General features: G+C 33.6%; 1 protein-coding gene across 1 annotated transcript; it reads right to left on the bottom strand.

Annotated features, from left to right (window-relative positions):
- Nucleotides 1–1,782: 1,782 nt before the first annotated feature.
- On the bottom strand, nucleotides 1,783–12,123 carry LOC134248557 (enoyl-CoA delta isomerase 1, mitochondrial-like). Its single transcript, XM_062730970.1, has 8 exons — nucleotides 12,027–12,123; nucleotides 11,090–11,203; nucleotides 10,662–10,789; nucleotides 9,938–10,084; nucleotides 9,683–9,778; nucleotides 9,432–9,451; nucleotides 9,158–9,336; nucleotides 1,783–2,164 (listed from the first exon to the last, which is right to left on the bottom strand). The coding sequence occupies exons 1-8, from the start codon at nucleotides 12,049–12,051 to the stop codon at nucleotides 1,998–2,000; spliced, it is 876 nt and encodes a 291-aa protein (XP_062586954.1). The 5' UTR covers nucleotides 12,052–12,123; the 3' UTR covers nucleotides 1,783–1,997.
- Between the last annotated feature and the right edge of the window lie 121 nt (nucleotides 12,124–12,244).

The following is a 12,244-nucleotide window of genomic DNA, read 5'->3' on the forward strand; positions in this document are numbered from 1 at the left end:
TCCTTTATGCATGCCCATTCTTGATATAAGAAACACTAAAGAGATATCAAATTGTAAAAATCCAATGTACAGTTGTCAGTCAGGTGGAACAAACCTCAGTATAAGCACACTTTCTCCGAGAACAATAACTCACTCTGTGTTACTCAATACAGGTACTCTTGGCAGCATTGAGCTGCCATAAATGTTAATTGTATATATTCCTTAGAATTTAATAACATTGATTTTGGCGACATACATATCAGTAACTGTACTCCCTTGGATTTGATTTAGGCCTATATAATTTGCACACATTAATGGAATATTTTACTACATTCAGGGATAAAATTGCCTAGACATAAAGAATAGAATTTCAGAAGCAGTAAACATTACCATTATGCACATGGAGAAGTTAAGACAAATATCAATTATTACATTTTGAGATAACAAACTCAGGAAATCAATGAAAGGGTTCCTCATACCTCTACTCACTGAAAAAAAAATTTAGGAAAAACAAATTGTTATATGTATTCAGCCTAATGCCATTAATCAAAACGGAAATTGATAAGGTTTTTGTAGAGAGAAAAACCAAGCCAGGTTCCTATAGGTCAAATCCCTATTTATGTGATCCTTAGAATCTACACTACCCCAGAATGCTTCCATAATTTTTTATTATTATAATTATATAATAAGATTTTTCCCGTATAATATTTAATGTAAAATTTTGATTTTCCATTGTGGCTCCATCCTACCCCCCATGGGTCGTGAATAGAACAAATTAGAATCTGCACTACACCAGGATGCTTCCATATATGTTTCGGCTTTTCTGGCCCAGTGGTTCTTGAGAAGATTTTTAATAACTTCACCTCATTTTTTGCCTTTTCTTTATTATCTCCCTTTGTATGGGGAAGTGGCCCTTCACCCAAAAATGCTCTACACCAACAATGGTTGAAAATGGCACAGTGGTTCTTGAGAAGAAATTGAAAATGTGAAAAGTTTACAGTTGGACAGAAAGACAGATGGCAGACAACAGGTGATCAGAAAAGCTTATTTGAGCTTTCAGCTCAGGTAAGCTGAAAAGGAGGAATATGGTAACTTCTCTCAAAGCAGAGTTAGATTACAGTAAAGAAGCTAGTGGCCTGAACTAAGGACATGGGTTGCACAATTTTGGAGAGAGGAATCCTTGCTCATAACAACCATGTATGCATACGTTGTTTACCCAGGAGCTAAGAAGATTTTCAAACAATTAATGCATTTTCACTGCATGATCAATCAAGAAACAGCACACTTTTTTGTGCACAATAAAATAAACTTTTTCAATCTGTGGTACTGTAGCTCTGTTGTCATTCATCCCAATTTTTCAGACCAGTGAGCTACAGATCTGCAGCTTGGAAAAGTTATAACTGAATATCATAAATCATAGATGATAACTGTTCAAAGTCAAAAATGGCAACATTAGTCACCTTTCTATTTATAATCACAGAAATATCTTTTGGAACACTGATTAAAGAAGTAAAAATAATTTTTGTTAAAAAATGATGTGTTAAAAAATGAGGCAGAGAGACTAGAACAATTTTTTTATGCTTCCAGAGATTACCTTGGACCAAAGAGGTCAAATGGTAGCAGATTTTATAACACTCCCGAGTATATTTCATAATTTCAAATTGCTCAATTTGCATCTCGCTAAAATTTCCACTTATATGGTATAACTTTTCTAAAATGCAAAAAATACCAAGAGACCAAAAATCCACACAAATGTCATAATACAGACAATAGAGGTCATAAAATAGACTTCACAAAATGCAGTATATATCATTATTTTAATAACATCTTATATTGAAGTAATGCATATATACAGTAAATACATAGTATTTTTATGTATGTAGAGACTCAAAACTGATCAATCAATATTTAAAATGCAATGAATCATTTGATATAATGTACCGGTAACAATTAAAATAATAGAATTCTCACAAGTTTTAACCTTGGGAATATCAGTGGAAACACAGAAAGGAATGCTGTTACTTTCGCCTGTTCTTGAGACTCTCCAGGTACATTCCCAGTGATTTCTGAATGGCGTCCTTTGTGATGTAATCCCTGAAATAACCTATATCCTCCTCCTTCTTTTTGAGGAGTTTTTCTATCGTTGGTCGCCTGGCCTCGGTTTTACTTAACTGTCTGGCAAAAGCTTAATTAAAAAAAAAGAAATTGAAAAAATCTTGTGTTATTTAAAAAGAAAATTTAACAAAAAATATATTTTTTAAATGATAGAGCTATAGATACAAGATGTACTTATGAGGATGGAAGTTCCCTATAAACTTTTGTTTTGAACACATTTTATTAAATGAATCAAAATAATTGGAAATAAGTTCTTAGAACTTACTGGTTCTTCTCCTATAAACATGAATTATCATATCATAAAAAAGATCCCGTCATGTATCAGAAAATCCAACAAAAGACTCATGTGCCACATCACTCACCTGAACAAATAACAGAAATCAGTTCAGTATTGAAAGGATTAATTAAATATACTCCCACCTGCCCCAGGAGAAAGGGAAAGAGCAAAATTGGTTTACCATTCGATCTACGAGGGGTGATCAAAAAGTTCGCGAACTAATTGAATAACTTCCTTAAAAGAATCAATATTTGGTTTCAGTGTTGATTATATTTTTAATTAGTCCTCTCCTACTTTAATGTACATCAGCCACGGTTCTATGCATGCACGAATCACGTGATATTGGCAGTCACGTGACCCCCTCTGTAGCGTTTTGTCACAAAAGCTGAAAGATTTTTCTGAATTTTATATTTCATTCCATGTAAGTTAATTTTTATAACAAGAACAGTTTTTTTGTCAGAAAGGGTCAAATCTCGGCAACAGAATGGGTGGATAAGAATATCCTGTCCAAAAATAAGCATGGCAACCATTAAAACACAAATCTTCTGTCTCGGGAGAGACCTTTATTCAAGGTGGATAGAGAATGGGTGCATCCTTTTTATCATACCTAATATGTTTAAAATCTAAAGTACACGATATCTTAGGTATTTAATAATTATATCATTGTTGAAATATTCAACTTTTTTTCAAAGTGTAAATTGGAGGTCTTTGATATCAAATTGCTTAATTAAAAACATATATCTTTTGAAACTGGCTTTCAATGGGCAGCATGACAAGTGTCATTTTTAACCATCTGCCTTCCTTCACTAAAACGATCAATCCAATTATTGACTGAATTTATAGGAATTCATTTGTCTTAATAAACTGTACAAATTATTATATGCTACGGCAAAGGGATTTCTAAGATATACAATAAATTGTACAGTCGTTTGTTGAACGAGTTCGACTGAGACAACCATTTTTCGTCACAAGTGACCTACATAGTGACGTCATTTTCCCATTGTGACGTCACAAACAAGGAGCAAAACTTTATTCAGCATATGCTATTTATAGAACTTGTGTATGGTTATGTGTGTACCAAATTTCATTCTAATCTGATTGTGGTTTTGTAGATATAGAGATAGTTCGCGAACTTTTTGATCACCCCTCGTACACTAACTGAGGATGCTTCCATATCTCTTTAATTCATGGGTATTTTTCTGTATGTTTGAATCTTCACTACCTGAGGATGCTTCTGAATAAATACAACTAATCATGGACTTGTTATTCATGGGAAGAAAATTTCTAACAATTTCTTCTATGCATTTTTATCGGGGGGGGGGGGGTCACAATTTGAGCAAACTTGAAAAAAAACTATCAGAGGATGCTTTAGCTTAATATGTCTACTCATGGTGATGCTGTTCTTGAAAAGATTTTAAAGATTTCCCCTATATATTCTTATGTGAAACTGCTCACTCATGGTAACCCCATCCTAGACTCCCAAGGGTCATGATTTGAAAAAAAAACATAGGTAATCAGAGATTACAGAGCTCACCTCAACGAATGTTGCCTTTAAGTAAGGCAAAGTCACACAATTAACCAACCAAAAGTGTACATCCAAAAATGCAAAATTTATGCAATTTTGATTTGATACTTTGGAATAGACCTATATAAAAACTTTGAACTAGTTCTTCATCATGAAAACATAATTAAAATCCAGCATCTGAAGCAAGTTTGAGAGTTTTCATCCCTTGATGCATCATTTTTTGCAAGTTTGGTTTATATAAGCCTTATAGTTTCTTGGTAATAGACCTACACCCATAACTTTTACGAGGACCATTATCTGGAAAATGTATGTCGAATTCAGCATCTAAAGCAAGGCACTTAGTGTGCATCCTAAGATGTATCATCCATGCAAGTTTGCTCAACATAGAGCTCAAAGTTACTTGGAAATGAAACCTGTATAAAAAAACTAGCATTTTTACTAATCCAGAAAATGTTGGTCAGATTCAGCATCCGAAGCCAGCCTAGTAGAATGCACCCTAAGATTTACCATCCATGCAAGTTTGGTCATTATAGGGCTCAAAGTTACTTGGAAATGAATGAATCCGGGTCATTTCTCCCTAGTACCTGCTCCGCCTAGGTCATTTCCGCCCAGGTCATCTCTCTCCTGGGTCTTTTCCCTCCATTACCCAGGTCATTTCTCTCCACAACCTAGGTCATTTCACTCCAACACAACAATTATAGTGTAATAAGTTTAATTTTATTAAGTTTTGTTGATTACAACGCTGAATTTATCGCTAACTTTATTTATTTTGTTTCATCTTATTTATTTATTTATTAATTCACAGATGTATTTTTTATTTATTTATAACTTCACACATTTATTTTTTATTTTATTTATAATTTAAACATGTATGCATTCACTCATTTATTTGAATAATTATTTTTTTTAGAATTCTTTTATAATTTAATTCATTCCTTTATTTGTTAATTGTTTTGTATTAATTAATCAATTTATACAATCTTGAACTAGCTTTTCAAAAGGACAGAGGCACATGATTATTTATTATTATTCATTAATTCTATAGCTAAAACTTACTGTCTTTCTTTTTAATGGAATTAGCTGCAAAACTGTAGCTCTCTGAAAAATATGTATTGAAAGTGCGGTCTGTCAAAAAAAAAAAAAAATAAATTTGGAGAGCTACAGTTCTGCAGCTATAATGGATTATAGAATAACTTTAAATGCGATAATAGAAATATTTTATTTTAATCTTCTTTCTTTAACAATTAAATTCATTATCAATTAGACCTACAGTGAATTTGTTTATTGTCCTGTCTTCTGTCGTTTATGGTCTTTATCAGGAATAAATAAATAACTGTTAGAATTCGTAATTGCTGTCTTGCGGTTTTATGGTACCCTACAAGGTGTTTTTTTTTATCATCATGCTGGGTGAATATGTTTATCCGTAAATTGTCGATTTCACAGATTGACAACACAATATGTCCTTTAGTCTTTAGACAAAAAAATGTCAACTTGTACAAAGATGTGTTCAGTCAGATTATTATATAAATAAGAATTTGTTCCCACTTTTTATTAAATTGAATAAAAACTCATTTACATGTACTGTAATACTTCCTAGCGATCACAATTTTAGGCAAGATGACTAATCCTAAATGTATGCATTTTCACAATCAAGTAAATTTTAACTTTTTAGATTTCATTTTTTCTCCAAATTACACATCTTTTGTCTGTGCAACAGTGGCAGCCCTCCCCCCAACATTAACATGTTTATTAAAAGAACGTAAAATTAATGTACTTTTTAATTTAAAATGTCCCGATTGTTACAAACATTTTTCTGCATTATTTTCTCTTGCGTAAATATGTATGTGCATACATGTAAAAGACCTCTTAATGTCTCCTTGATAATGAAACGGAAGTATTGAACAGTCGAAAGATCATTTTAGCTAACATGAGATCGAGTCATATGTCTTTGCCCTTTCAAAAAGCTAGTTCAAGTTTATGTTATAGTTGGAATATTTTTGTTTGTACTTAAAATTTATGATCTCTGGTATAGCAATTGAAACTGAATGCCATGGATAAAATACGTATAAAAATGAGATGATTTTTTTAATTGAATCCAAGAATATGTAAACTTTTAGAGACAATAGATTATTTGACATCTACTGAGATTATCAAGATTACAAGTCCTGAACAAAATTTTATACAGTCCTGATAATGCATTCTCTATTTCATTAAAAATATTGTGGTAAACACAGCAGATTACATTATATTAAAAAGGGAGGTGGGTTTAAATAATTTTTCTTACATTAGATTCATACATGTAAGAATCGTTTTAATGGTGCAATATGCTAGTACTTTAAACATATTAAAATTTACTAGCCATTTCCGGCGAAGTTGTGGAGGTGTATTGCCACACCGAATAAATTCCTTTTCAATGTCTTATAATTCATTTTTAAGAGATATTTTTTCCGTTTACATTCCCGTTAATTCAAGTGGTTTGGATACTTTGTTAATCTTGTATACCTTGAAAATATTGTCATATTGATAGCATTTTTACGTCCACTGGCGTTGGAAGCAAATTGAAAGTAGGGGGGGCTAAGTGTAAAAAAAACATTGTGTACCTTCCAAAAAATCCTGACAAGCAAAAAAAAAAGGGGGGGGGGGAAATGTCCATTTCCCAAACACAAAAATCCTATTTCGCGCGTGTGTGTGTGTGTGTGTGGGGGGGGGGGGGGGGGGGTTAGGAACTTCAGTACCAAAATTTCTTTTCCAAGTTTACACCACCATTTTCCCCAGTTTCAGCCTATACTAAGAGGATCTGTGGAAAGTGGGGGGGGGGGGGGGCTAAACCAACGAAGATATATTCAATGTCTATACTAAGTATATACATGTATTTGGAAAAAAAGTGGGGGCTAAGCCCCCCCCCCCCCCCCCCCCCCCCCCCCCGGTTCCAACGCCTATGACGTCATTATTTTCTTCGTGTTCTCATTATTTATAGTTTTATAATATAATCAAAATAAATATTGGTAAATATTTACAAACTTTTACTGTGTACCTGGTTTCATAATATATTTTTTGAAGTATCCTTTTTTTTTCTAAAAAAAATTTTCTTTTTTTTTAGCTGCAGAACTGTAGTTTTCCAAAAAGAAAATGTATTGAACCGATCTGTCAATATATTTCTTTTCGGAGAGCCATGTTCTGCAGCTATTATTCTATGTCATGTCTATTTTCTCCCTTTTTTCTCCTAAGATCAAAATTGACAAATACATGTAATTTAAAACTGTTTTATTTTTATTCCAACGTATTTGTATCGCCAAACAAAATCAATCAATAAAAGCAACATTTTTTGTATTATTTTTCTAAGATTCGAGTTTGATCAGTAGCTATATAATATTCAGATTATAGAAAAAACTTCATCATCGGCTATGGTAAAAATTAATTCTTTTAACAAATTAATTTATTTTAATTGAGTTTAATTTTTTCTTTCAAATACCCTTAACAGAGGAGGCCTCCATGTAGCAAGGGCTGGACAATGGTATCAATTTATTTTCATTAATATCAAATATCAAGTTGATAAAATTAATTTATTTTACGAGACAAAAGTTAATAACACAAGAATGGAAATGTAAATACATTATATAAGTCCAGATAAAAAATGGGGTGAAATGACCCAGGAAGGAGAGAGAAATGACCTACCGTGAAATGGTAGGAGAGAGAAATAACCTGGGAGAGAAAAATTTTTAGAGAGAAATGACCTGACACCAAATGAATCCTACACCAAAAACTTTAACCTGTTCACTCGTCCAGAAAATGTAGGTCAGATTCAGCATCCAAAGCAAGTCTGGTAGTATGCATCCTAAGATGTACCATGCATGCAAGTTTGGTCATTATAGGGCTCATAGTATCTTTGAAATGACACCTGCACCAAAAACTTTAACATGTTCACTCAACCGGAAAATGTAGGTCAAATTCAGCATCCGAAGCAAGTCTGGTAGTATGCATCCTTAGATGTATCATCCATGCAAGTTTGGTCACTATAGTGCTCATAGTTACTTGGAAATGAGACCTGCACCAAAAACATAAACCTGTTCACTCCTGCAGAAAATGTAGGTCAGACTCAGCATCTGAAGCAAGCTTGGTAGTGTGCATCCTAAGATGTACCATCCATGCAAGTTTGGTCAACATAGGGCTTAAAGTTACTCAGAAATGAGACCTACACCAAAAACTGCACCAAAAATGTTAACCTGCTCCAAAAACATTAACCTGGTCATTCCTTTGCTGAAATTGCAGCATCTGAAACTTTGACTGGTACAATGAAACACACTAGAAACATCTTCCATGCATGTCTAATCAATAGAGGACATAGAAGTACTTAAAATGAAAACTGCTCCAAAAAACTTAACCTTAACCCGGGACGCCGACACCGACGCCAAGGGTATTATATAAGCTCTCCCAACTTCGTTGAGGTGAGCTAAAAATGGATTCTACACTAGCAAAGGATGTTTTCAATTTTCTATAAATATCAGCAAACATCCCTTTACTATTTTTGAGAGGAAGTTTTTAAAGATTATTACTGTTTTCTTTGAATAATCTTGATTGTCCATTATACTCCCACCCTAACTTATGGGATCATGATTTGAATAAATTTGAATTTAACCTATGTCAGTTAGCTTTCACATACTGTAGAAGTACTTTTTTCCGCGTGTATTAATTTATGCTATGTACGCGGTCACAAACTTTCCGTGGAAATTTGTCCAAGCGTACTTAATATAAATATAAGGCATATAGTGACAATCTAGAAAATCCGCATAATTTTCTACCCGCGAATTAAACAGAAATTGAGATTCCGCGGAATTATGACCCCGTGGAAAAAAGTACGTCTACAGTAAGTTATATCTTTTCTTGCCCAGTGGCTCTTGAGAAGATTTTTAAAATGAACCCATCCAATTTTTACCCTTTTCTTAATTATCTCCCCTTGAAGCATTGTGACACTTCCTTTGAGCAATTTTCAGTCCCCTTCACTAAAACCTGCGTCAGTTTTGGTTCAAATTGGCCCAGTAGGTAGAGAAGATGAGAAATGGTGAAAAGTTTATGACAGCAATGAGGACAACTTCAACAACAACAGACATCAGCCAAATTTTGATCAGAAAAAAAAAACCTTTATTTGATAATCTTATCCTCCTTCAGTACTTACAAGGATTTTTCAAACTTTTTAAATACTTGCTATGAATTTTTACCCTTTTTCAGAACTTCAGGAATTTTTAATCTCTTTCACAACTTACCAGGAATTTTTAACCATCTTTCCATTTCTAGCTTGGCAGCATTAAGAACTTCGTCTTGAGGAACAACCTTGTCAATGAGGCCGATATTTAAGGCCTCCTCTGTCTTGAACAGAGTGCCCAGCTGAAGGGCCATTTCTGTTTGTCTGAATCCTACTGTGTTGAACATAGCATCAGCAAACCTGTAAAAAAAACATTTTATTTTACATGTAACATTGGGAAAGTAATCAGACTTAATGACTAGAGTTATCTTTCTTTGCCCAGAAATCATACATACCAGAATGGTGCTACAATTCCCTGAAACATGAAAACAGTTGAAATGTTACAATAATTCCAGTAGTCTCCTACACCTATACATATATACCAGTATCTGGAAAATTCTTCTAAAGTCCTTTCACATGGTATTAATTTACAATAGGCTAAAGATGCATAACATTTTGTGATTTTTATAGAGGTGTACTTTATTAATATTTAAGAATTATTTGTATGTATAAGTACTTCTTTATCAGTATGTTAGAATGATCTTACCAGCTGTGTTTCATTTAATCCTATGGTATAGTTAGGTGCCATCACTCTGTAGTCACAACTAATAGACATTAGACAACCACCTGCTGGGCTGTGTCCCTGTCAAAGTCAAATCATAGTCATGTGTACTAGTCGCAAAAGTATAAAGGCCTAAAACTTGTTACATGTAATCCTGGCAGTTTAAAAATCTAACTAACAAGCAAACTTAATTTTTTAAAATTTAAAATGTAGGAAATATAGACAAAGTTATACACTAACATTAATTGCAGCTATGGTAACTTTACTCATTCCATAGAGTTTGATCCACATGTCCTGGAGTGTTCGCCAGAATTCCTGTAGCCTGTCAATGTCAGGTTGGTACATCTCTGTGATATCTAGACCAGCACTGAATATCTTAGGGAGACTCTATAAAACAGAAGTGTTACACTGAATATCTTAGAGAGGCTCTACAAAACAAAGAAGTGTTACATTGAATATCTTAGGGAGACTCTACAAAACACAGAACTGTTAAAATGAATATCTTAGGAAGGCTCTACAAAACAAAGACTATTACCTGGGGCTGACAAATAGATTTTTAAGGCTCTTGTCCAAGGGCAAGTACATGGTCAAAATTCACTTGCACTACATGAATTTTTGCTTGCCCTACCATAAACTAAAACTGCATTTATAAATATTTTTAAAAAGAGGAAGACAATGCTGAGTAGATCATGCAGGCCCCTATACCCAGTTTTAATTTTATGGCTTACATATTGATTTTATTTTTGATACATAACTTGTCCATGGGCAAGTGATTTGATAAAATTTCACTTGCCCATCCCTAAAATTCACTAGCTCTGGGAGTCAGGCAATGGGATTTGTCATCTTCTGTATTACACTGAATATCTTAAATGAGAATGGAATTGAGTTCATGCCTATTCAAATGATCTAAAAATACTTACCAATATTTCACCTGCCATATGCAATAAAATGATATGTAACTTACTGATGTGATTATGAGTCCTCTACATTGCTTGTCATTTTCTACTTTTTCCAGAGTGATGTTGAGTTCTGTGAGAAAATCTAAGTTTAGACTGTTTACTGGTGGTTTGTTCATCGACAAAACTGCTACTCCTGTAAGTAAAGAAATAAAATGATATGCATGATTGAATTCTACGAAGAGGCCAGTGGGTTCACTTTTCACTTTCTATTAACACAGATATTAAATGTAACCTTTTATGGTTTGACTTGTGTTTATTTTTTACCCAGTACACGTGCAACTGATATTCATATACAGGTGTACCATGCTTCATGAAATATTCCTAATTGTGAAATAACTGTCGGATTTACACATTTCACACTCTCAAATTAAAAAAAAACAACTTAATTTTGTGTGGCCTTACTTGTGACAATGACATCTCTTATTGGCCTCACCTGTTTTACTGTCCACATTGAAGTCCAGTGAGGACCCAGCTCCTGTGACATTCCTTTTGCAGACTCGGTGTAAAGGAACATTTTTTCTCAAGCACTGCCGAGCAATACAAAAGCCTGGAAATAAGATAAAATACAGTCAAGAAGCTCTTCAAAGATCTTCATTATGTTTGATATTATTTTTAAAAAAATACTTTTCAAACTAATTCCCTTCACTGCTGCTTCAAAGCATTTTATTTTATAGAATATTGCATATTAAAAGTAATATGTCATTGATTTTGTCATTTGTATTTTTTCATAAATGTAATCAAATACTGATTGACATTTAACAGGTTGGGATCAATCGCCCGAATGGGATATAATAGTCCGTTTGGGATATAACATCCCAAATGGGCTATAAATTGACGGTGCAAAAATTGAAAAATTTTATTTTGGCAATAAATATAATAAATCCGCATCAGGACACTTGAAAACGAATAACTTTTGGTTGACAAGTTTTTCTGTATGTCCATTGTTTAGGAGATTGATCCCTCGGAAGTTCCATAACTTCTTGGGGATCAATCTTACAAACTGTAGGGTTGCAGAAAAACTTGCTTACCAAAAGTTATTCCTTTTTAAGTGTATTGATGCGAATTTATGATATTTATTGCCAAAATAATTTTTTCAATTTTTGCACTGTAAATTTATATCCCATTTTGGATATTATATCCCAAACGGACTATTATATCCCAATTGGGCGATTGGTCCCAACCTGTTTAACCCTGTTGATTTTAGCAGACTTGGCCCCAATGCCATTCTGTCAGACCTTTGCAAGCTTAAGGACTTTGTACAGTGCAGATGCCATTTACTGCAGGTCAGAATAAATGTTATTTTTGCTGGAAATCATTGAAGTGCGTCCTCTTTGCTTAGGTAAAACACTCCTAAGACATGAACCGATTACCTGAAGTTACTAGCCCGAGTCTCATCTTAATCAACCAGTCTCAGTGGCGATTCTATCTTGTCAACATGTTTACAAGACTGTCCAGAGTTGTTTCCCTTTGGAGAGAGCACTAATTGCAGCAACCTTCGTTTTATATAAGAGACGGTGTTTATGTACAAGTACTTTGTCCATGCTTAGAAAATGAGGATATTTTTATATATGTGGAAATATAGAATAAA

This window comes from Saccostrea cucullata, unplaced genomic scaffold (genome assembly GCF_032062105.1).
Source record: "Saccostrea cucullata isolate Sc308-1 unplaced genomic scaffold, CSIRO_AGI_Scuc_v1 ctg55, whole genome shotgun sequence".
Classification (NCBI taxonomy): Eukaryota; Metazoa; Mollusca; class Bivalvia; order Ostreida; family Ostreidae; genus Saccostrea; species Saccostrea cuccullata.